The 20,682-nt window shown below is 42.1% G+C and overlaps 1 protein-coding gene across 4 annotated transcripts in view; it reads right to left on the bottom strand.

The window, feature by feature from the left end:
* Nucleotides 1-3,409: 3,409 nt before the first annotated feature.
* The window catches only part of THSD7B (thrombospondin type 1 domain containing 7B), a 306,100-nt gene continuing 288,827 nt past the window's right edge, over nucleotides 3,410-20,682 (bottom strand). For all 4 annotated transcript variants that reach the window (XM_027884317.1, XM_027884316.1, XM_027884318.1 and 1 more), the window contains 8 exons: nucleotides 17,983-18,128; nucleotides 12,781-12,940; nucleotides 12,267-12,440; nucleotides 12,093-12,188; nucleotides 10,935-11,017; nucleotides 9,985-10,177; nucleotides 6,365-6,452; nucleotides 3,410-4,647 (listed from right to left, as the gene is read on the bottom strand). In XM_027884317.1, coding sequence (XP_027740118.1) covers nucleotides 4,566-4,647; nucleotides 6,365-6,452; nucleotides 9,985-10,177; nucleotides 10,935-11,017; nucleotides 12,093-12,188; nucleotides 12,267-12,440; nucleotides 12,781-12,940; nucleotides 17,983-18,128 — 1,022 coding nt within the window. In that variant the 3' untranslated portion in view covers nucleotides 3,410-4,565. The remainder of the gene's footprint in view (nucleotides 4,648-6,364; nucleotides 6,453-9,984; nucleotides 10,178-10,934; nucleotides 11,018-12,092; nucleotides 12,189-12,266; nucleotides 12,441-12,780; nucleotides 12,941-17,982; nucleotides 18,129-20,682) is intronic.

Below are 20,682 nucleotides of genomic sequence, written 5' to 3'. Positions count from 1 at the left end.
AATTAAGTTATATATTGAGAAAAAATATGATCAGAGGGCTGAAGCACCTCTGCTACGGAGACAGACTGAGAGTTGGGGTTGTACAGCCTGGAGAAGAGAAGGATCCAGGGAGACCTTAGAGTCCCTTACAGTACTAATGGGGCTACAGGAGAGCTGGAGAGAGACTTTGACAAGGGCATGGAGTGATGGGACAAGAGAGAATCACTTTAAACTGAAAGAAGGTCAATTTAGATTAGGAAGAAATTCTTCACTGTGAGGGTGATGTGGCAATGGCACAGGTTAGTCAGAGGATTTGTGGATGCCCCAACCTTGGAAGTTCAAGGCCAGGTTGGATGGGGTTTTGAGTGATCTGGTCTAGTGGAAGGTGTCCCTGCCCATGGCAAGGGGGCTGGAACTGGATGATCTCTAAGGTCACTTCCAATCCAAACGATTCCTATGATAACCTTTCAAGAAACCAGCTATGCCATGTTAGCAGCAAATAAGAATAACTTCATACTTACCAAGATCAATCCAAAATAGAAGTGCTCTAAAGACTTTTTTTCCCCCTAAGATTTATTCATTTCCCAGTGAAACAGCCCATGAATGCAAGTGCACTTAAGCAAAGAACACTATGCAATTAGGCTCTTCTTTGACACATATGAATACAAGCACAAGCTAATTTACAAGTCTTTAGCTGCATTTTCTTGTAGAAAATTTTACACTACTCTGCTTCCAGAGCAAAGAAAATTAGTCTTTGCTCTAAGCACCTGAAGTTCAAGGGTCCAGTGATACTTGTAGTGTGGTTGCTGGGGGGGGGGGGGGCAGAGTTGGGATCCTGCCCTCTGAATGGGAAAGATTCCCAAGACTTCAGGATATTTCTGGAGGAAAAACGTAGTTTGATTTTACATACCTCATACAAAAGCCCCAATGCTGGAAGCGTTGATGCACAATGACATGCATAAACATGGTACTTGTGCATGCAAATATCCCACGCATTTAAAAAAATAAAAAACAAGTTGCAGGTCTTACAGCTGTAATACCAAAGTAGAAAACCTGGCACTGGACACTGTAATCAAGAGAATTGAAATAAATGATGACAAAGTGCAGACTATTGTTACCTGGTTATTATCTACACAGGCAAATTGCCAGGGCATTTGGCAAATTCTTCACCCCCAGATGCCTTCACTCACAATCACAAATGTATCTTGATGGGGTGCCCTAACTGGGAGTATTGGAATGACCTTCCTGAATGGGATCAAGAGCTCTGTCCCATCTTCAGCAGGGGACAGCATCACCCCCAGCACCAGCTACTTCAGCACAAAGTTTTGAAATACCAAACAGACAAGAACTGGGAGTAATCCTTTTTCCATATCATGGCTCACTTCGGACAATGAATGGCAGGAATTGACTCCAGTGCTCCCACAGGAGGGCTGGGCATCCCCCCCCCCCAGCAGGATATCCAGGGCTCTTACAAACAGCAGTAACCTTGGTATCTGCCTAAACAACCGATTCCTGGTCTAGCACTATGCTGCATCCTCAGCCTCACAGACTCTGCAGGGCCACCAGCTCCTCGGTTCAATTTCACAGCTTAATTCAATCCCAAATTATCAAATCCATGCAATTACCTCATGACATTTCAATCACCGTGCTGTCCAAGCTGGACAAGGAGCAGACACGGGTTCATGTCTGCGCCGGCAGACAGCGCACAGCCAGCAGCTGTCTGGAACAGCAGCCTCACGAGCCTTCCCTGCTGCTCCTTTTCATTTTACAAAGTCAGACAGGTGCACTCATTCCCCAGAGGGCACTGCTGAACTGCAATAGCTCTGCAGCAGACACTGTCCCTCAGCCCCGTGCACCAGTGCCCTGCACAGCCCACAGTTCCACCCGCAGCACCCAGTCCCACTGGGAACCGTGGCCAGTCCCTGCGGCCAGAAGGTGCACAGGTGGGGGGACAGAGAATGGTGAAGGGCACTAAAGTGAAACACATCCCCAGATCCATCAATATAAACACGCTTTTCAGTGTTGCACCTGGAGCTCCTTGCCTCCCCAGAGCAGCTGACCGTGCAGCTGACATCTCCTGCACTGGGTGTAGAATCATCGAGTCATGGAATGGTTTGGGTCTGAAGGGGCCTTAAGGGTTATCTTATTCCAATCCCCTGCCAAGAGCAGAGACACCCTGCACTAGACCACGTTGCTCCAAGCCCCATCCAAACTGGCTTTGAACACTTCCAAGGATGGGTCACCCACAACTTCTCTGGGCAACCTGTGCCAGTGCCTCACCACCCTCATGTCTTCCTAATAGCTAATGTAACCCTGCCCTTTGTCAGTCTGAAACCATTCCCCCTTGTCCTGTCTCTCCATGCCCTCATCCAAAGTCCCTCTCCAGGTCTCTTGTAGCCCCTTTAGGCACTGGCAGGTGCTCTGTGGTCTCCCTGGAGCCTTCTCCTCATCACAGTTTGGACTGTAATTTACCCCGATGTTGAGGGCAATGACCACATGTTGTAGCTGTCATTTTGCTATTATTACACCAACTTTCCCACTCCAATGCCTTGTTGAACAGCATGCTTAATTGAGTTTATTCCTTCATTATGCAAAGAGTACCATTCCCCTCACATTGTATCCCACAGACAAAATATATTAAGATCTGGCAGTGTTCTTCCTAATAGCACTAGATCATTAATCCCCTTGCAACTGTTACTCTGTACATGTTAGTCAGCAGTTCAGTACAGGGCACCGTTAAAAAAAGATTTAGGGCCCCAATGTTACTGGGAAACACTAGATCCTGCTTTTTATTCCATAAACAGTTACAGACCTAAGGTGGGAAGCAGGGACAGAAGAACATCTTCAGGGCCAGAAACAAGCGAGAAAATTTCCCCTTGCAATTCCATCAGCCTTTCTTTCTAATGAGGGAAGAGAAAAGCACATTCCTGACCCTGCTTTAGTGACACACTAACACCTCAATTCGATGCTGAGGGAGCAGTGCTGGATGGGTGGGATCCTGATCTGGGACAGGAAACCTATCTACAATTCCATCATTTTCTCAGTAATTTTGAAATCACTTCACAAAGGCTGTGAATAGCAACATAACAACATGAGCAATGCCTTCTGCCCCAGTTACACCCACCTCTTGTGATGATCCAGGTAACTGCAGATTGGGAAGGACCACATAGGTGCTGGGCTGCAAGCAATTCTTTTTTTTTTCTCTTCTGCTTATTGGAATAAGCAGCAGCATTGAGTTAAAAATAACCCTTCTCCAGACCTGCAATTATTCTCTCGACTTGCACTTGTCTATACTCTGTTTTTCACTAATCACTGCAGCACAAAATATGCCAGAAAAGTTTGGAATCCAATCCCAATCTCAGACACAGTAAAGGACTAATAACGCATGTTGTTTACACACATTTAATTCAACATACCAGAAGCAATTTTATCACTCTCTTTAGCATTTTATTTGCTTATAAATACAAGTCAATACCACAAGATGGCACTTTCTTACTTGCAACACACACTATTATAAACACTTACCCTCTTCAAATGTTTCCAGAATTTTACAACATGTAACTTCTCAGTGGTTCTGAAACATTTAAAAAAGCAAAACCTTCTACAAACTGCATTTGTGTTTGATGTATATTAAATGAGGTCAGGTAATTAAATTCAAAAAAAGGAATTTATAAATATTTCAGATAAGAAAATTTAAATACAAAAGCAGAGTTTGTATTAATTAAACTGAATAACAATTGAAACTTGCCATAATGTATCTACATGGTTTAATTTAATTTAAAATACTTTTTAAACAATCAAATCCTCTAGCCATTCATTAAAACACCTATCTAACCAACTCTTTAAAAAATATTCTTGGTTAAGAAACCATCTAAGCTTTTTCATAACAATCCTTATTCTGTCCTGTAGGTGGAAATGAAGCAAAATCATATTCCAGACTAGAAAACAGGATAAGAAGGAAGAAACTTTAAAAAACCTGATAACTTCAGACACTTCAACTCCTTCTTCCTTGCATTTCTCAAAATACATGATCTGGTTTTAAAGTCTTTGAACGAAATGTAAACACTAGAAAACTCATTGTTGAAGTATGTGAAGAATAAAGTACCCTGCACTAATATAGTGCATAATGATGCTGTGTCAAACTTGTCATTTACAGTAAATGTCACATTTTCCTTGGGATTGTCATGCCTTTTTTTTTTTTTAAACTAATTCCTTTTGTTGTCTGTAGTTTTTTTTTTTTTTTTTTTTTTTTTTTTTTTTTTTTTTTTTAAATTTATTTTTTTTTTTTTTTTTTTTTTTTTTTTTTTTTTTTTTTTTTTTTTAATTCCCATTGCTCAACAGGAAGAGCTGTATTTTCTGGTCTCTTCAGAAAAGCTTCACAGGATCCAATTTTTAACTCCTTTTTTTTTTGGTTTTTTTTTTTTTTTTTTTAATAAAGAAATAGCAATGTTTTAAGCTTGCAATACTTCTGTTCTGCCCAGTATATTACACATCAGGAGATTCCTCAAAAAACTGAGAAGTCGGAGAGTTCCAAAAAAGAAAGCAGTTAAGGCAGTTGATGTCTAGATTTGGATTTCTTTTACATGTTACATGTCAATGTCTCCATCGTAGGCCAAGGTTAGAGGCTTCTGCTGTGGAGGAGGGCTTTGATGCGGCTTCGTTCTTTTGCTGCAAGGAAAGTATTTCAGAAGACAAAATTATAAACTGTAATAGGCTCAGAAGCATTATCAAAACCCGGACTTCCATAAGAAAATCAACATCCCACACTGGCTATTTAATTTTGTAACTGGGTGAGGCTGCTGCACAGTGACTACTTCTAACACAGCCCCCCTTGTGTGCTCTCACGTGTGTGGTGCTGACACACAACCTGCCAAAAATGGGCAGCCAACTGTGCTCCTCATCTGCAGAGGAAATAAGGCACATTTGTTTCCCGTCTCCTCTCACAGCTTACAAAACAAGGAACACCTCGCAGAAAAATTGGAACACAAGCTGTCTAGGAGTGGGACATTCTCATTTTTCTTTGGCATGGTATTGAAGCAACAATAATTATTATTGAGAAATACATTTCCTCACCAGCCTTCAAGTGATGGAGAAGTGTGTAATGTTATTTAAAAAATCCTCTGTATCCTCCAGTGTGAAGCCACAGAGAAATGGAGCTACATGGCTTGGAAAATAAGGGAGCTGCAAATCCTAAGCAGCATCCAAACACTATCATTTGAGCTTTTAACCAAAGAGAGAGACTGAGAGAAAGAATAGAAAAATGAGGGCGAATAAACTGGTGTTAGATGAAAGAGGGCAATGATGCTGTCAGGCCACGGTTGTGAGTCTCTCGTTGCCTGCTCTGATCTGAGAGAGGTTGGGCCAGCTTGCACCATTAATGTTTGTAAGTTCAGGCCAAATCCCTGGGCATTGCCTTTCCAAATATTCAGACCAGGGAGTGCAACAAGCTCTGCCAAGTCAGGCCCATCAACCCTGCCTGGTGCGATGGCTGCGCTGGAGGGGGGCAGACAACCCCCCTCCCAGTAAAGCCCAGCACCAGTGACACACCAGTGTAGACCAGGACCCGGTACCCTGCCTTTAACAGTGTCTGGTAACAGCAGTTTTAGACACAGGACATGTTTCCACCTGACATATTCACTGCAAAAACCTATTTAGGGATTTCCTGAGCTGGAGTGTACATCCAGAAAACCACAATTAACACCAGGAGACCCAATCTCCCGTGAACTGTTATGCCATCTCCAAATCCATTTATCTTCCTGGCATGCACAGTCCCCAGCAGCAGGAAGCTCACAAGGTAATAATGCACTGTGTGAAAAATAATATCTTTTGTTTATTTTAAACGAACGTTTCATCAGATGCCTCCTACTTCTTTTATTGTGGGAAATAAAAATTCCCTAGCACCCTTTTCTACTACATTCATGATTTCATAGATCTCTATTGTATTCCCACATCAAACATCATTTTCCAACTGAATGCCCCTATTCTATTTAGTCCTTCCTTGAGCAGAAGCCAGCTCCTCGATCCAATCATTCTCCTTGCCTTTCTTCAGTTTTACTTTATCTTTTTTTAAATAATACAATAAAACCCCTTTCTAATCCCAGCAGAAGACTGAATAAATAAAAGGTCCTACAAACGATCAAAAAGAATTCTTTCCCTGCATGGCCACCAAACTTCTTCAAATATTGCCTGTTAACAGTTACAATTTCGGAGTTTTAATTACTCTGAGATAGGGCCAAATGAAGGCACTTAGGTAATCCAATCTCCATCCTTTCCTAGAGCCTAGAGGATTAAATCTCTGCAACACAGAGTGCTGTGATACAGTTTGGATTGTTTAAGTAAAAGCAAACTAGCTTTTATTTGAGGACAAAATACATGCCATACTCACCACATCAGATAGGATGTAAAAATCAGGAAAACTATGATGAAGAACCCACCAGCCGATACTCCATACACCCACATCTTCAGTTTACCATCTGTTGAAGATGAGGAAAAAAGGACAGAGGGATAAAAGGGGAGAAAAAAAAAAATTGTTCTAAAATGCACAAAAATTCAAGAGATTAATTAAGGAGAAATTAGTAGCATCACTGATAGGAAATGCAGCAAGGACTGGCTGGGAATAACCCATAAACCCCGTATTTTTGATAGCAAAGGATATTTCTGTAAAAATCAATCATTTAAAAGACAAAATGCTGGCTTTGGTAAGGAGCATAGATTTTCCTCAATGAAAACTGAAACTGAACTCTTCATCCCAGTTTTCCGAAGCAGTGTTACTTCCTAACCCTGCTCTGGCTGAGCTCCCGTAGCTCATTACAGGCAGCCTGGGCTTAAGGTGCAGCACAGAAACACAACCCAGGCAGGCTCCTGCCCACGGGAAGGAGCAGGGATGCAGGATAATTGGGGTACATTCACTTCAGAGCCCCAGCGGCTGCTCTGGCAGAGGCAATTCAATGCTGAGCTGACCCAGACAGACAGAGGTAACATCTCACATGTTTAGCTCAAAGAAAAGAAGGTTGAGTAGGGGTGGGACTGTTCTCCATAAATACTTGGGGGTCAGCTGGGGTAAACACCAGCGAGCACGAGTGGACAAGCTGCTTTGAGCTGGAAAACACTTGGGCAACAAATGGCAATAAATTCAGCTTAGAATAAAAACAAGAATAGGCTTTGTAACTCTAAGACGGATAAAGTTGTGAAAGAGCTTTCTGGCTGGGCCACAGGAGCAGGAGACACAACTGGCTTTAAGACAAGGTAAGGCTCTTGTTTGGGCTGTTTGGGTTGCAGTGACCAAGGACCCTTGGAGGAACCCCTCCCTGCACACGTGGGCTCGAGTCTGTTGCAACCTTCTATTGTAGCAGAACACTTTATCTGCACAGGTCCTTAATTACGGGCTTTGCATTAATAATAACGATTGTTAAAAGACCAACATTTCTGTTTCTGCCTGTGCAGCTTTCCTTGAGGGGAGAAGGTTTGGTACTTTTCCATGCAGCAGCAGTCTGAGCTGATTCACATCAACAGAGCTGCAAATACACACTGGAGGCAGGAACAGGAACCTGTGCCCATAGACACGGTTTGACAGAGGCCATTTCAAACTCAGTCATGTGAGAGGGACAATCACTGAGCCTGGTTTACATTTTATGTTTGAATCACAAATTTTTTTTCAAAGGGAAACGCATTTAATCAGATTCCATTCTTTCTCAGTTTTCTTCCAGGCTTTGTGGAAAGGCCGCTCACACATTTTCTCTTCTCCTTGAAACACTTGCAGACTGTCTCCCACATGAGAAGAGTTCTGTTTGTCAGCTTTGGGTTGGTTTGTTTGGGTTTTTTTCTGAAGTCTAGGTATGAAATTTGTTGCCCTCTCAACTGGAGAAGGCCAAGAAACATTTAGCAGTCCTGCAAAGGGACTGTCACAGCCACAAAAAGGCATCACAGCATGTCTGCTATGAAGGCAGCTCTGCTCTCCATCCCCAACAGAAAGGCATTGGACCATGTCATCTGACAATTTAAGCAATGCTATTTAAATTGCCTCTCTACTTGAAAAAAAGTTTCTGTACCTGAACTCTGGCCTCCCAGAGTGTGGTAAAGAGAGGAAAAACACAGCCTGATTTGAAATCAGTTCTGTGCACTCCTGCAGAGCATTTAGAAGAACAAAAACATCAGCCTCATTAAATCATAATAAAATTTGTGTTCCACACTGTAAACGGGAAGGGAAATCACAAATTAGCTGGAGAAAGGCACATGCGCTTTCACAGACAGATAGAAGTCCTTAGACATACACAAATGCCAAGGACTGTCATGCTGCAGGGTGGAAAATGCCACCCAAACAGGGAGCGTTCACCACAGACCTGCTATCAAGAGCAGAACTCGTAGGCAACAGCGGTTTCCTGTGGAGCCAGCACTAACTATTGCAAACCCCCAGACTAGGGAACCTGAGAGCCTCCTTAAGGCAAGTAATTACATATTTTGCCACGAAGTTAGACAAAGGGGAGAGATTTGAAAAGCACCAGCCTTCAGTTGGGGTCTGAAGGGCACACACACAGACTGAAGGGTTAACTGCAGGATGCCATGGGGTTGGTGATACACTTAACACACATGGAGCACCTTTATTCCTTTCCTGTGCATTGTTTCTATAACATTTCTGGCCTAAAATTAAGTAACACCTTGTTCTGTAAAAGCTCCTTGGTCCCTATTTCTGTTACAGTCCCTGGGGGAGAGCTGGCTCCCAGATGCTGCACTGAGGTCAAGCCCATCAGAAGCTTTCAGGGCTGCAGACCTGAATGTTGATTTAAAAACAGAGGATTGCATCCACCTACACCTCCCTCCCTTTTTCTAACCCCACAAAGGTATCAGCCGAAGAGATGACACCCAAGTAAGACAGCCCGCAGAAGGCCAGGGATGCTGAAAAATGGCAATTAACCCCAAACCTGTGACTCAAACTGATGTTGAACTGCGTGGGCTTCTGGATGAAGGGCTTGATCGAAAACCAGACAACTTGAGAAGGTTTTGGACTGAGTTCTCTGAGCTCAGAGACTGTCAACGCAAAGGTTAACTACTGTATGCAGATCAAATATGTAAATGTAACATTCAAAGTGTGATCACATATATCAGACAGAATTATGGCTCCCTGAATCCCCCTAACACAACCTTTTGTTACATGTTTTCCAAAGTCTTGTGTTCATTAGAAACTAATTGCAAACAAATGCAGTGTCAGGTACCAGAAGAGGGGGAAGACTGAACTGCCACTACTTTAGAATACAAGGAGAACAAATGTGTTTTGGTAAAACTTGATGCACCTGACACATTTGCTTCCCATTTTAAAGCCCTATTTGAATTTCAGAAATTTAGTTTGGATGAATTCATCGTCAAAAAAACAGTCAAAATGGGAATCAACTACTACTACAGCACTAGTCCTGTGGACCAGCCTGGGCCCACCCAGTACACGGTTCCATCTGGGAAGGATTTTATGCTGTGGATGTCAAAGATCCACCTGGGATGAGCTGCTCAGGCACAGCAGCTTGCCTGCTTTTTTTTGGGTGTTTTTAACATCATAACTTCAATATTTAAACTCTAAAGTCTACACTTTCTACCCTGTTCTTTTTGTATATTTTTGAAATAAGGCAAGAAACAACCAATGCTTTGTTTAATCAAATCTTAAGCACTTTTTGCTCCGAATCTTCTGAAGCGCTGGTGATCAATATCTTTCCTAGTCCAAACATATTACCTTCTAGAAACACATCATCAGATAATAGTTCTAAGCATCCCCCCCAAATCACGTATGAGTATACTTTTGCAAAACATTATTGCTTCATTCTGTCTTTGCTATCTCTCAAGAGATTGTGATTCCTCTGTATAGGCACAAAGGCATGAAAGACAGCACACAAGTCAGAAACTGGGAGGCTGCTCTGCAGCTCCCAGACACAATCTCTGATGTTATGATCTACAAAGCTTGTACCTTTCTTCTACAGAAACGTTTTAAAGACAATTTATTCCATTCATATTTAAGTTTTTCACCTGGATTAAAAGGTTGAATAGACCATCCTTTGAAAATGTCATGCATTTTTGAGTTGACAGGTTTATTTTTTCCAGCAATGGTCTTAACATCGGCTTTCTTATCTTCTAAACCTGGTACCTTCACGCAGTAATCCAGGAAACCATTTGATCTCATTACTTCCGTATATCCTCGCTCACAACCGCAGACTCCTCTCTGGAGATAAAAAGGAATTCAGCATTAAACCAGAGAGAGCCCCCTCACAGAACAGCGCACACCAAAGGGAAACCACGAAAAACCGCAAGGTACAACCTGCAAGTGCAACTTCACCACCAACAACCAAACCAAACCACCCAGGAACTGGTGCCTGCAAAACCATTTCAGCTCAAAAAGCCAAATATATCTGGGGAATTGGTTGAAAAAGAGTCTGCAATCATGGAGAAGCCTAACATACAAACATTTTCATCACAACGGGCTTAATAACAGGAATCTGTGGCAAACTCCTCTTGCCACTGACAATTTTCCCATTTTATAAATTTCTACTTTAAAACAGCTTCTTTATATTATTTTTCTTTGCTAATTGCCTTATAATGTCTGTTTGAGAGTCCTGCTTATGATCCAAACAGGTGACTAACTCTTTTATCTCCTCTTTTACAGAAGTTTTAAACAGTCCATTTTCTGTGGGACAGTATAATAGCACTGAATGAAATCTTAACCAATAAAATTAAACCAAGAGTCCCGAAACCCCTCCACAGGACAAACCCAAACCTGTAACACCACATAAACACTCCGTGACTCGTTTGTGCCAGTTCATGGTTTCCTCTCAGGATGAAATTCCCACAACTTCCTCGAGGTGGTACCACGGACACACTAAACTATTTTCTAGGTCCTGGAATGCATTTAGGATCCAGATGCTAATTGATTAGATTTCACAGTGCTAATTTCCTAACCATAATCTGCAGCAAGCAACTACCTGTGTGCAGTAGGAGAAGGGTTTTCTACACGCTGGGCTGCAGTGCCGAACTTCCGCAGGTTTGGTCCGAAGAGGACACCCTCCTGGAAAAGAAAATACTGAGAAAATGCCTTCAAGGGCATGGTTTTTTGACTTGGATCACCACAGTGTGAGAAGTGCTTGCTTGCTTACTTATTTTATATAGTTAAATACTAGTCTATTAAGCACATTAGCATAATATCTGCTGGCATCGTAATTATTAATTTGCCTTAACAAGGCAGGGAATTATTATCATACCCATCCTGTTAATGGAGAACAGCGATATAGAGATATAAGCAATTTGCCACTGGCCACATAGGAAGTTAGGGAAAGAATGGGGAATTAGATGCAGATCTTCTGTGTCCTCATTAATGTCTTATCTACATAAGAAGACATAATCCACATAACGCCTTTGCCCATCCTCACTCGGGGAAGCCTGTGCTTCTATAGGAATAAAAATATGTTAATGAGTTCTTAAATACTTGGCAACCTTTGCACATAAGACTTTTGTTATTATCTTAAGCAGTCATTATAAATAGAACTAGATAAAAACATCTGCATTTTCATTTCTACTCTCTCCTCATTCACCCTTTGCATATTGAAAGAGATCCCATGGATATGCAAGCCCTACTGCTTTGCCAATCTCTTGTGGAGCTTCAAAGTTCTGATAAATTTCCCTTTTCATCCTGCACAGGCAGAATCCGTAGGTTACAGTGACAGCAGGAACCTCGCAGTTTGTGTGATTTGAGATCCCTGTGTGTTGAAAGGAAGAAGAGGTACAGAAGCTGGGGTCTCTACCACGTGTGCAATGTTCTCCTCTACTCTCCACGGGAAGGTTGTACTGATGGCTCTGCAAGCCAGCCCAGGCAGCCCTCTAGGATGTGTACACTCATTTCTTCTTGTGAGCAGCCCAACATTAAGGATAACTAACCCAGATACTCCCATGTCATATACGTGTGATGTTGATCTGACAGCAAGGCTGGTGAGCTCCCGTCTGTCTTTGCTATACACAAATCTAAACTGAAATTCTGGAAGAGTGAGGAAGGATGTCCAACTCCCTGTGAGCAACAGATGCAGAAAAAGAACAGTCTGGATGGGGAGATTTCATTCATAATCGTGAGAGGCAATTTGGGGAAATACCTGTGACATTCATTCCATCCGAGCGCTGACACCACACTGCGCGAACGTTGTCTTGCCAAAGGCTGGTTTTCCACAGGTAGTCATAACACTTCCCTCCTGCAATATCACCACCAGTTAGTCTTCACCTTGCAACAAATCCAGAATGAAGTTTTGAAAGGGAGGAAGCCAAGCTACCTGAGCAAGGCCGAGTTTCCATCTCTTGCCCGGAGCAGCTCTCCTGGTTCTCCGGAGACTGAACGATGAGCGCCCGGGATCGGGACTGGCGCCCCGTTGTCTCAAAGCTCCTGCCATTAATGCAGGTGAGCTCACAGGAGCTCCACTCTGACCACTCTGTCAGGTGGCAGTCACCTGCACATTGAAAGAATAAATCACAGGTTTGCAAAAAGAATCAGCCTTGAAGGACAAGGACAACCTAAGCATACAACAGCTTTAACAGTGAAATATCCCAGGTATGTCATCCAGAGGTATGCAATATTTGGATTTTCTGCTTCATGGGGAATCTCATTTTCTCAAAAAACAAAGGAAGTCTTTTTCAGTTGGTCCAGAAACAGCAGACTGAGCATTTTCCTGATCTGCTGAAGCACAAATTCTTACTACAGCAGCTGACAGCACTCAGAGCTATGGGAGCACGTCCACCTCAGACAGCTATCACAGGCAGGAATGCACTGTGACCTCCCAAAGACTTTACCTGGGCAAGGCACAGAGCAGGGTAACTGCAGGACACTCTCTTTCGACGGCAGCTCACCACATAATGCATTTTCTACTGGTTTGGATGTAGCAGAAACAGATGCATCGTGCACTACACATGTGAGGTTGCGGACTTGCAATCCATCTCCACACTGTCCACCCTGTAAAGTAACAGGGAACAGAGGCACACATCACTGACGTTAGCAGGTGACAGAAGAAACACATCTGATTCCACTTCAAATGTGTTCAAAGATAAAAAGTTGGTCTTCGGACGTCAACAGTATCCCCTGCAATACTTATGAGAATCTCTGTACACATCTCTACAGAAGCTCAGAAGCAGGGGCAGAGCCAGACAGAAAAGTGTGGGGAATGTAACCCAAGCTGGGGAAGAGGTGGGTACCATACAGGATTAATATCATCTTTGGGGTCAGCCAGCCCTTCATGCCTTTTACTCGAGCTAGTGAATTTCCTGATTCTTAATTAGTGCCCAGTTACATGAACACAAAAATTTTTTGCTTCTCTAAAGAAGAACCAAGAGCGGAACCTGCTCATAAGGAAGGGACATTTCCTCTACCCTCCTTTGACGATGCAGACCAAGAAGAGCACTTATATGGTTTAAACCCTGAAACAGCAAAAATCCTCCAGCACAGTTAAGTGGGTTGCCAGGGTTATTGTGCATTAGGCTGGCTGTGTAATGTTCTAAAGGGAGAGACCACTTCTGGAGCAGACACGACATCACCAACTCGAGGCACACACTCCACCAAAACATCAACCCAAGCCAGCCATCACCTGTCAGCACTGAACCCCATTTGAAGAGGCAAAAGGAGGCTCCATCTGAGCCACTCCATGCTCATCCAGCCCAGTTCTGAAATACTTAGTCATATACCAAACTGCTTGCTGAAGATGACTTCCTTTACTGCAAAATCAATACTGTGTGGCTAAAGCTATTGTCAAGGGCTGAGGATGCTGCAAGAGCTGAAGTGTTGAGGCTATTTCTAGGGGCTGGCATTGTCTCCTTCTCATCTGATAAACAGAGCTGCAACGCTGTTGAGGTGGAAGCCTTAAACCTGCATGATGCCTAAGAATGTGCACCTGAAGCCTTGAGGAAATGGCACTTAACAAAATTCAGTAAACAAAACTCAAGAAGAAGGAAGAAGCATTGCTTTTATATAACCGAGGGATGTGCTCCTTTGGATTTCTTGGCAGTGGATTTTCTTAAAATAATGGACTTCATCTGCAGAACAGAATGGCTCCCACTGAGTGCATTCACTCAGCAGCAGGTTTGATAGCAGGAATCTCAAGAACAGCTCTCCTGCACACACTTGGCTACTTTTCACTGTCTCCATCCCTTCTGTTGCAGACTCAGAATGAAATGGAAATAGGAGCATAACTACCTGGATTTAGAGAGGTTGCTAATCAAAAGCATCTTAGAGATTAGATTTACTATATGCAGCCAGATTCCAAGCTTTTAACACCATGTTTCACTTTAGTCAGGATGTAACTTACTGTTCTAAATTACTGTTTCACCACTGAAGCCTCTATTGTGGTCTGAGATTAATGGTGTGTGAATAACTCATGCAGCTGTCAATTGAGCTGGAGTGCTTAGAAATGGCTGGTGGAAACAGAAGAAGATGTGAGAAAATTCTTGGGGGAAATGGGCACTAATCAAACTACAGCATTTCCAGTTCAAAGTGGCTCAAAGAGTGACTGAATGACTGGAGAGGACAACATATGTTTTCAAAAATAGTCTTCTTCTTCTATAAACAATATATATTTATATACATACCAATATATAAACAGTAATAAGAATACTGAGATATAAATAGATATATAAATAAATATTTTTTCAGTAAAACAGTCTCTCCTATAAAAGTCCACGTGCAACACTCTTCATTTTTATATCCCTCAACATTGGAACTACGTTCATATTTCAATGTTAAGAACGAAAAATAAATATAAACTTTTAACCAATCCCAAAGATCAAGGTTTGCTTTTCAACAGTGGCTTCCATTTGCCTGCTTTCTTTCAAGACCTTAATTGAACACACTTAAAATGTGACCCTGTCACTTACAGTAGGAGATCCTTTTTGGTATATTTGGAAAAGTCCTAAGCAATGCAGGAGCACTGCCTTAACTTCCTTATCATCTTCAAAATTATTCATGTCCCCAAAATTATACATCTGAAGTTTTAATTAATAATTGTGGAACCAGAGGAAGTTCATGGCAGCAATGGCACACTGAAGATGCAGGGATTAGCTGCTAATCAGAGAACTGCCAAGGAAACCATCACATATTCAAAACTCAGGAGAACAAATCTGTATTGTAAATGCTCTTCCTTGGAAGGTGTGATCCTCTGAGGTTTGCCTAGGACCAGGATTTGCCTCCTGAGTTATGATCTCCTTGCTGGAAATACACGAGAATTTGCTTTCCAGGGGGGATTCCTGTCATTTGGCTGCAAAAATTTCTATGCTGACCCTACAGAGGATGGAGAACCCATCCTGGATTCCCTAAATAAAGCCTGGACATACACGCCCCTCCACTAGCACCTGCATGGAGCCTACCCCTTGTACCACTGGTAAAATAAGGAAAAGGTTTATACCAGGAGCGTGTTTGACAGCCAGGTACCTCTGGAATTCAGCGACACACCAATGTAAGGCAGCATCTCCACAGACCTCCCACATCACCCACATATAACACACTAATAAGACAGGAGATAACATCCCCAATAAGATGCCTTGCCCAGATGTGCCTTTAAGAAAATTTCTCCCTTTTCGGCTTTAACTGGGGTTCGTGTGTTCACAATTATTTTAGGTAAAGAGTTGATCGGGCAAATGCTTTCACAGGTTGATAAACATTTAATCAGGTAAAAGTCTTCTCTAATGAGGGAACATTGCATGATCACATTTAAGGGAGTGCTTTTAAAACACATTAGAAAAGAAAGGTTTTTAGTCTGCTTAGGAATGTCAGCCAGCTGATGTTTGATAATACCTAAGCTACTTCACTTACATCCCTTTAATGGAAAAAATTATCAACAGTGTCAACCACTGCTAAAATTCTTTTTTAAGCTTATGAAGGTAAACCACTTCAGCTCTAGGAAGATAATGATTAATGTCCTGTAATCCTTATAAGATTGGGCATATTGACCAGTTCCCAAATTCTGCATCCCTTTGAACACAGCAGAAATGCTCCATGCCACCAGCAGGCGTGGCTGGGACATGTGTAATTACTTGGAGAACAACGCACTGATTTCCACACTGTGACAATCAACAACGCAGAATGCGTACAGCAGGTTCTATTCCTAAACATGCAGACACTTCTAATTATTCACATGAAGTCAATTTAACATGAAATAGTCCTTCTACAACTAGGAAATGCAGTTTCAGTTATCTCATAATACAAGGAAAAAATATTTTGGCCTTATAATTAGTTGTCCCGCTTCTATTATTACAGGAAGGCACCTTCACACTATGCATTTTGGTCTTACCATAGGAGCATTTACCTTATTTCACAAAGCATCCTTGAAAACAGGACTTCTAAACGCTTTCTTTAGAACGCAGGCTTAAGCTTCTTTTCCAGGAATAAATCACCCGGTATTTATGAACTACATTTAATTCCTAAGCACCTCATTAAAGAGAAGCGAACATGAATAGAATGGCTCCTCTCCAAAACAAAGCAAAGGGTAGAGAAACTACACAGTGGTAATTTAAGGAGAGAAGTAGGCTCTATCTCACTGAATGCGGGGATGATATCTGGGTGAGGGGAGGCTGTGATTATTTGCTCTGAGCTGAAATTTAGCTGGGTTCTGGACGAGCTCACTTTTAATCTGCACAATGTGTTATTTATCTGGAGCGAGCCAGGGCTTTAATTCAGCTTCCCTACTAATTCTTTTATCAGCTATGTTAGCTTCTATGGCTGAAGGTCTGTTCCCTGATGTTTAATAGGATTTGCTTACATTAGCTATCAGATGATGCTATCATTTTGTTGTATTTATGTTATACATAAATAAATACTGAATGCAGCACATACAAGGACCACATTCCCGTCTTTAGTTGCAACGACCTGATTATAGAAAATACAAATATATTTCTGTTTCTCTGATCTTGGACTGTCCAAAGACTGTCACACTCCAGATTTCATGTGTGAAAACATGGGAAAATTCCAGGTATTTATTGTGCCACTCACATATTCACTACATTATCTGTCCACCACATCTAGACACCACACAGGTATTCAAGGCATTTGCAGTGTGGGAGGGGGCAGAGCAGAAAACACAAGGCATGTGTGTCTTTATGTCCATTATTGGCCTCAATCTCTTACATGGTATAATGTGGAGAAGCAGGCACAGATCTGGCACAGGTCCTGTCCCCTGGGACCAGACAAGGCACTTTTCCACTCAACCACACTTCTCTCACCTCCATTTCAGCAAAGCCAGATTTAAGCAGTCTGATAAACCTCACTGTGAAAGATTCACCTCTGCTTAAACTGGGTTACCAACTAATATGTTTTAATATTGGAAATGCGATCTAACAGATAAAGAGAGAAGAAAAAGCACAGAGGGGAAGAAAAAGTCAATTCAAGCCTGATGCAAGTCACTGACAGTGAAAAAATGATGGCTCCGGTGCTGTGTAGAGGTGCCAAGTGCAGGGACAGCACATCAGAACTGAATCCAGACATTTTTAGATCATTAAAAAGATAGCCAGGGTAAGGAAAAAGTAGAAACTAGCCCCGAATAAAAGAACTTGCACTACTGTACTGGAGACCTGGTGGGGGGGAAAACCTGCTATACAGTACTTTTTAAAAAAAGGAAATAAAAAAGATAAAAAAGGCTAAGCTCTCTTGATATCTAGTGCATCTATTTTCTTCCTAGAGTTATTTTATATAATTAAACTATAGGTCATCACGTCTGTGCCCACTCAAACACATTCACTCCATAAATCCCTTTCAATAGCTCTAAAAGCTTCTTATGATACTTGAACCCATATTGCTATCTATGAAGGGTTGCTGATGGTTGGAAGATGAGGTGCAGAGACTTACCGCTCCTGAACTTCCCCCGCTTCCCCGTGGATCTTATCAGCACCGTCACCAGCCACAGAGACAGTGAACAGTAGCCCCAGTTAACCCCGCAATGTCACGATGGGTTTTGCGGTCGATCCCAGGCACGGGGAGCCCCTGGAGCCCTCGGGGAGCACCAGAGAAAGCCATACCTGGACTCTGCAGGGAGACCACGGCCCCAGGAGCCAGTTGTAGCAGGGCTTCACCGGGCAGCTTCTGTGCTGGGTGAGCTGCTCCGGGCAGGGCCGGCCCTCGCCCGCTGCCCGCAGGACCACCGAGCGCCCACGCACCATCTGGCCTAGGCGGGGGGAGAACACACACACGGTGAAGGACAGACAGGGGGAGAAAGAAAGACAGGTTTTGTAATTTATCAGCATTCCCAGCTCATTTCCCACCACTAAAATCTGCTCAAAAAGCAGTCAATTGGGAAGAGTGACTAATACGGATGTGATTTCTAAGTCTAAGAAATGCAGCCACTAATACTTTCAAGCACACTTTTTAAAACATGGTTTTGTGTGTTTTCCAAATATAGTGTTTGTTTATGCAGCACATTTAAATACTTGACTAAATCCTGATTATTAAATATGACAAGAAAATAATTCCTACGGCAGCAGCATTTCTACCACTACGTATTCAATATGTTTCCAGAGATTTTTAACAAATGAAATTTTCTTTTTATGAGCAATTATGTGGACCTAATTTGAAAACTGCAAACACTGTAGTGGCTATTACCATCCATAACCACTTCTACCATTTCCATTAAAATCCTATTTATTATTGGTGAAAACTTCTTCAGCCACTGAATGGAAAAAGCAATTATGTTACTACTTTTGAACTAATAAAACTGAATATATTCATTAAAGTTACAGCAATTCCATTTCCGTCTCCTTTGCTGTCCATTTATGTCCAGGAATGTTTTCACTCAAAATGTTTCAATTAGAATTCTGGCTCCAATTAAAAAAGAAAAGTAGAAAAGAAAAAGCCCTTATGCAATAGAATGCAGAAGATTGTGCTGGACAAAAAATTTCTGCCTTGTCTTTCAATATGTGTGGATTTGAGTTAAAAACTAAAAGGTCTGGGCATTAAGGGCAGACAGAGAGAAGAAGGCAGAGGCGAGTGGTAATTGCTCACCCAGAAAAAAGGAAGAGATAAGGTGTTGTGGTGGGGCTCTCCCATTTGGATCACAGCCCTTCGGCTGCTTTTGTGAGCAGAGGGGAGTGTAGGGGGAGCAAACACCCTGCAAAACAGGGAGGCTGCAATATCCAGCCAGATCCTTCTCCCAGCTATTTGTGCACATCCTTTTTAATTAAAAATATTGCAGGTGTAAGGCACATCTCTAATAACTGTCATTGGCACCACGTAAAGAGCAGGGTTTCCAAAAACATTTCAGTAAATAAAAATGAAAAGCAGACACGCCTGAAAAAGGTACTGATGGGATACCTTAGCAAGCTATCTTACCTTTACAATGCTATTCCCTTGCTCTGACCCATTGAATTCCATTTTTAAACCCATTTAAACCAATTTTAAGACTTCTTCCTTTTCCAATTGTAATCCCCTAGACCTGGGGAGTTTGTAACAGAAGTGATGATAAAAGCTCTTATCCACATGACTGTGCATTCAGCCGTCACGGAATCAGATACATTAGAAGGTGAAAAAATTTCTACCAGCTGAGAGGAAAGGAAAGGAAGGAAACTCCTGCAGTTCACTGGGGAGTCAGAGCAAGGGAAGAGAAACATCCCAGCCTGCTGTTGACGAATCTCACAGCAACCCTCCCTGGCCCAGCAGGACAAAATTAGCTGTTCCTTCCCCTCCAGCCAGACATCAGATTTGCCAAATTCTTCTTAATGCTGAATGCTGAGGACTGGTGACCCATGGAAAAAAAAGTTCTTTGGGAATGGTGGGAAGCCCATGGCTGCAGGGTTCTGGGGACACTCTGGGACATGCAGCTTCTCTGGCCAGGGATCTCTGCAGCCCTGCCAGGCACCACTTCCCCACATGGAGCTACAGAAAAGGAGGTCTCCTAAGGTTAAAAGATCCAATTTCCTTAGGAGGGACTTGAGAGCCTGAAGCATTCATCAAGCTATTTTAATTAACAAAATAATTTCCTTTCGTACACTCTGTTTAACGTGTTTCTAGCAAAACGTAAATGGGAAGATCATTCAATAGAAAACACTGTTTTCCTTTTAAAAGGAATTAACAGCCTTTCTGTATTTATTTCCATTTTGGTTTCTTGCAGTTGGTTAACCAAACTATTGAAACTCACTACAGTCCCAGTGGTCAGCTGGGGCTTGACCCATTTAGTCTATCACTTTCTTTTTACACTGTGAATAAATCACTGAAGAAAGGCATTTCATTGAAACCTTTCTTTGCACAATGACTGCAGTGAGTTTCTTAAAGCTCTGATTTTTTTTCCACTCCACAAACAGTATCTAGGTGCTCAATTACCACTCAAGCAGCAGAAAAACTCCCTGGTTTTTCTTTTTAAATACCTTATCTTTTGCTGCCTATGTAGAAGAGAATCTTACTGCATCTGAAATTAATTTTCTTCCCATACAAACTCTGCAAGAGTTGAAGCAATCTTAGTTGCTTCTTTAATTTCCCAGTGAATTTTTCTTGTAATTTCTCAATGAATTGGCCACATCTCTGATTCCTCTGCTCTGCAGTATTAAATGATACAAAAATTAAGACAGAAAGAGGGCTGAAAATTGAAAATGAGTATTTCTTCATTTGTTCAATTTTGAAAGAGGTTGGTCTTGTTAATGATGGGCTCTTAAAATTCTATTTTGTGTCAGCAGCCAGAATTTCATCTCAGAAACAGGATTATATTTTCAGATCAGAATAATGAGATTTTT

This window comes from Empidonax traillii, unplaced genomic scaffold (assembly GCF_003031625.1).
Source record: "Empidonax traillii isolate 1590-97213 ecotype Southwest subspecies unplaced genomic scaffold, ASM303162v1 scaffold142:size1213974, whole genome shotgun sequence".
In the NCBI taxonomy this organism is placed as follows: Eukaryota; Metazoa; Chordata; class Aves; order Passeriformes; family Tyrannidae; genus Empidonax; species Empidonax traillii.
This window is presented reverse-complemented; position numbering and strand designations above follow the sequence as displayed.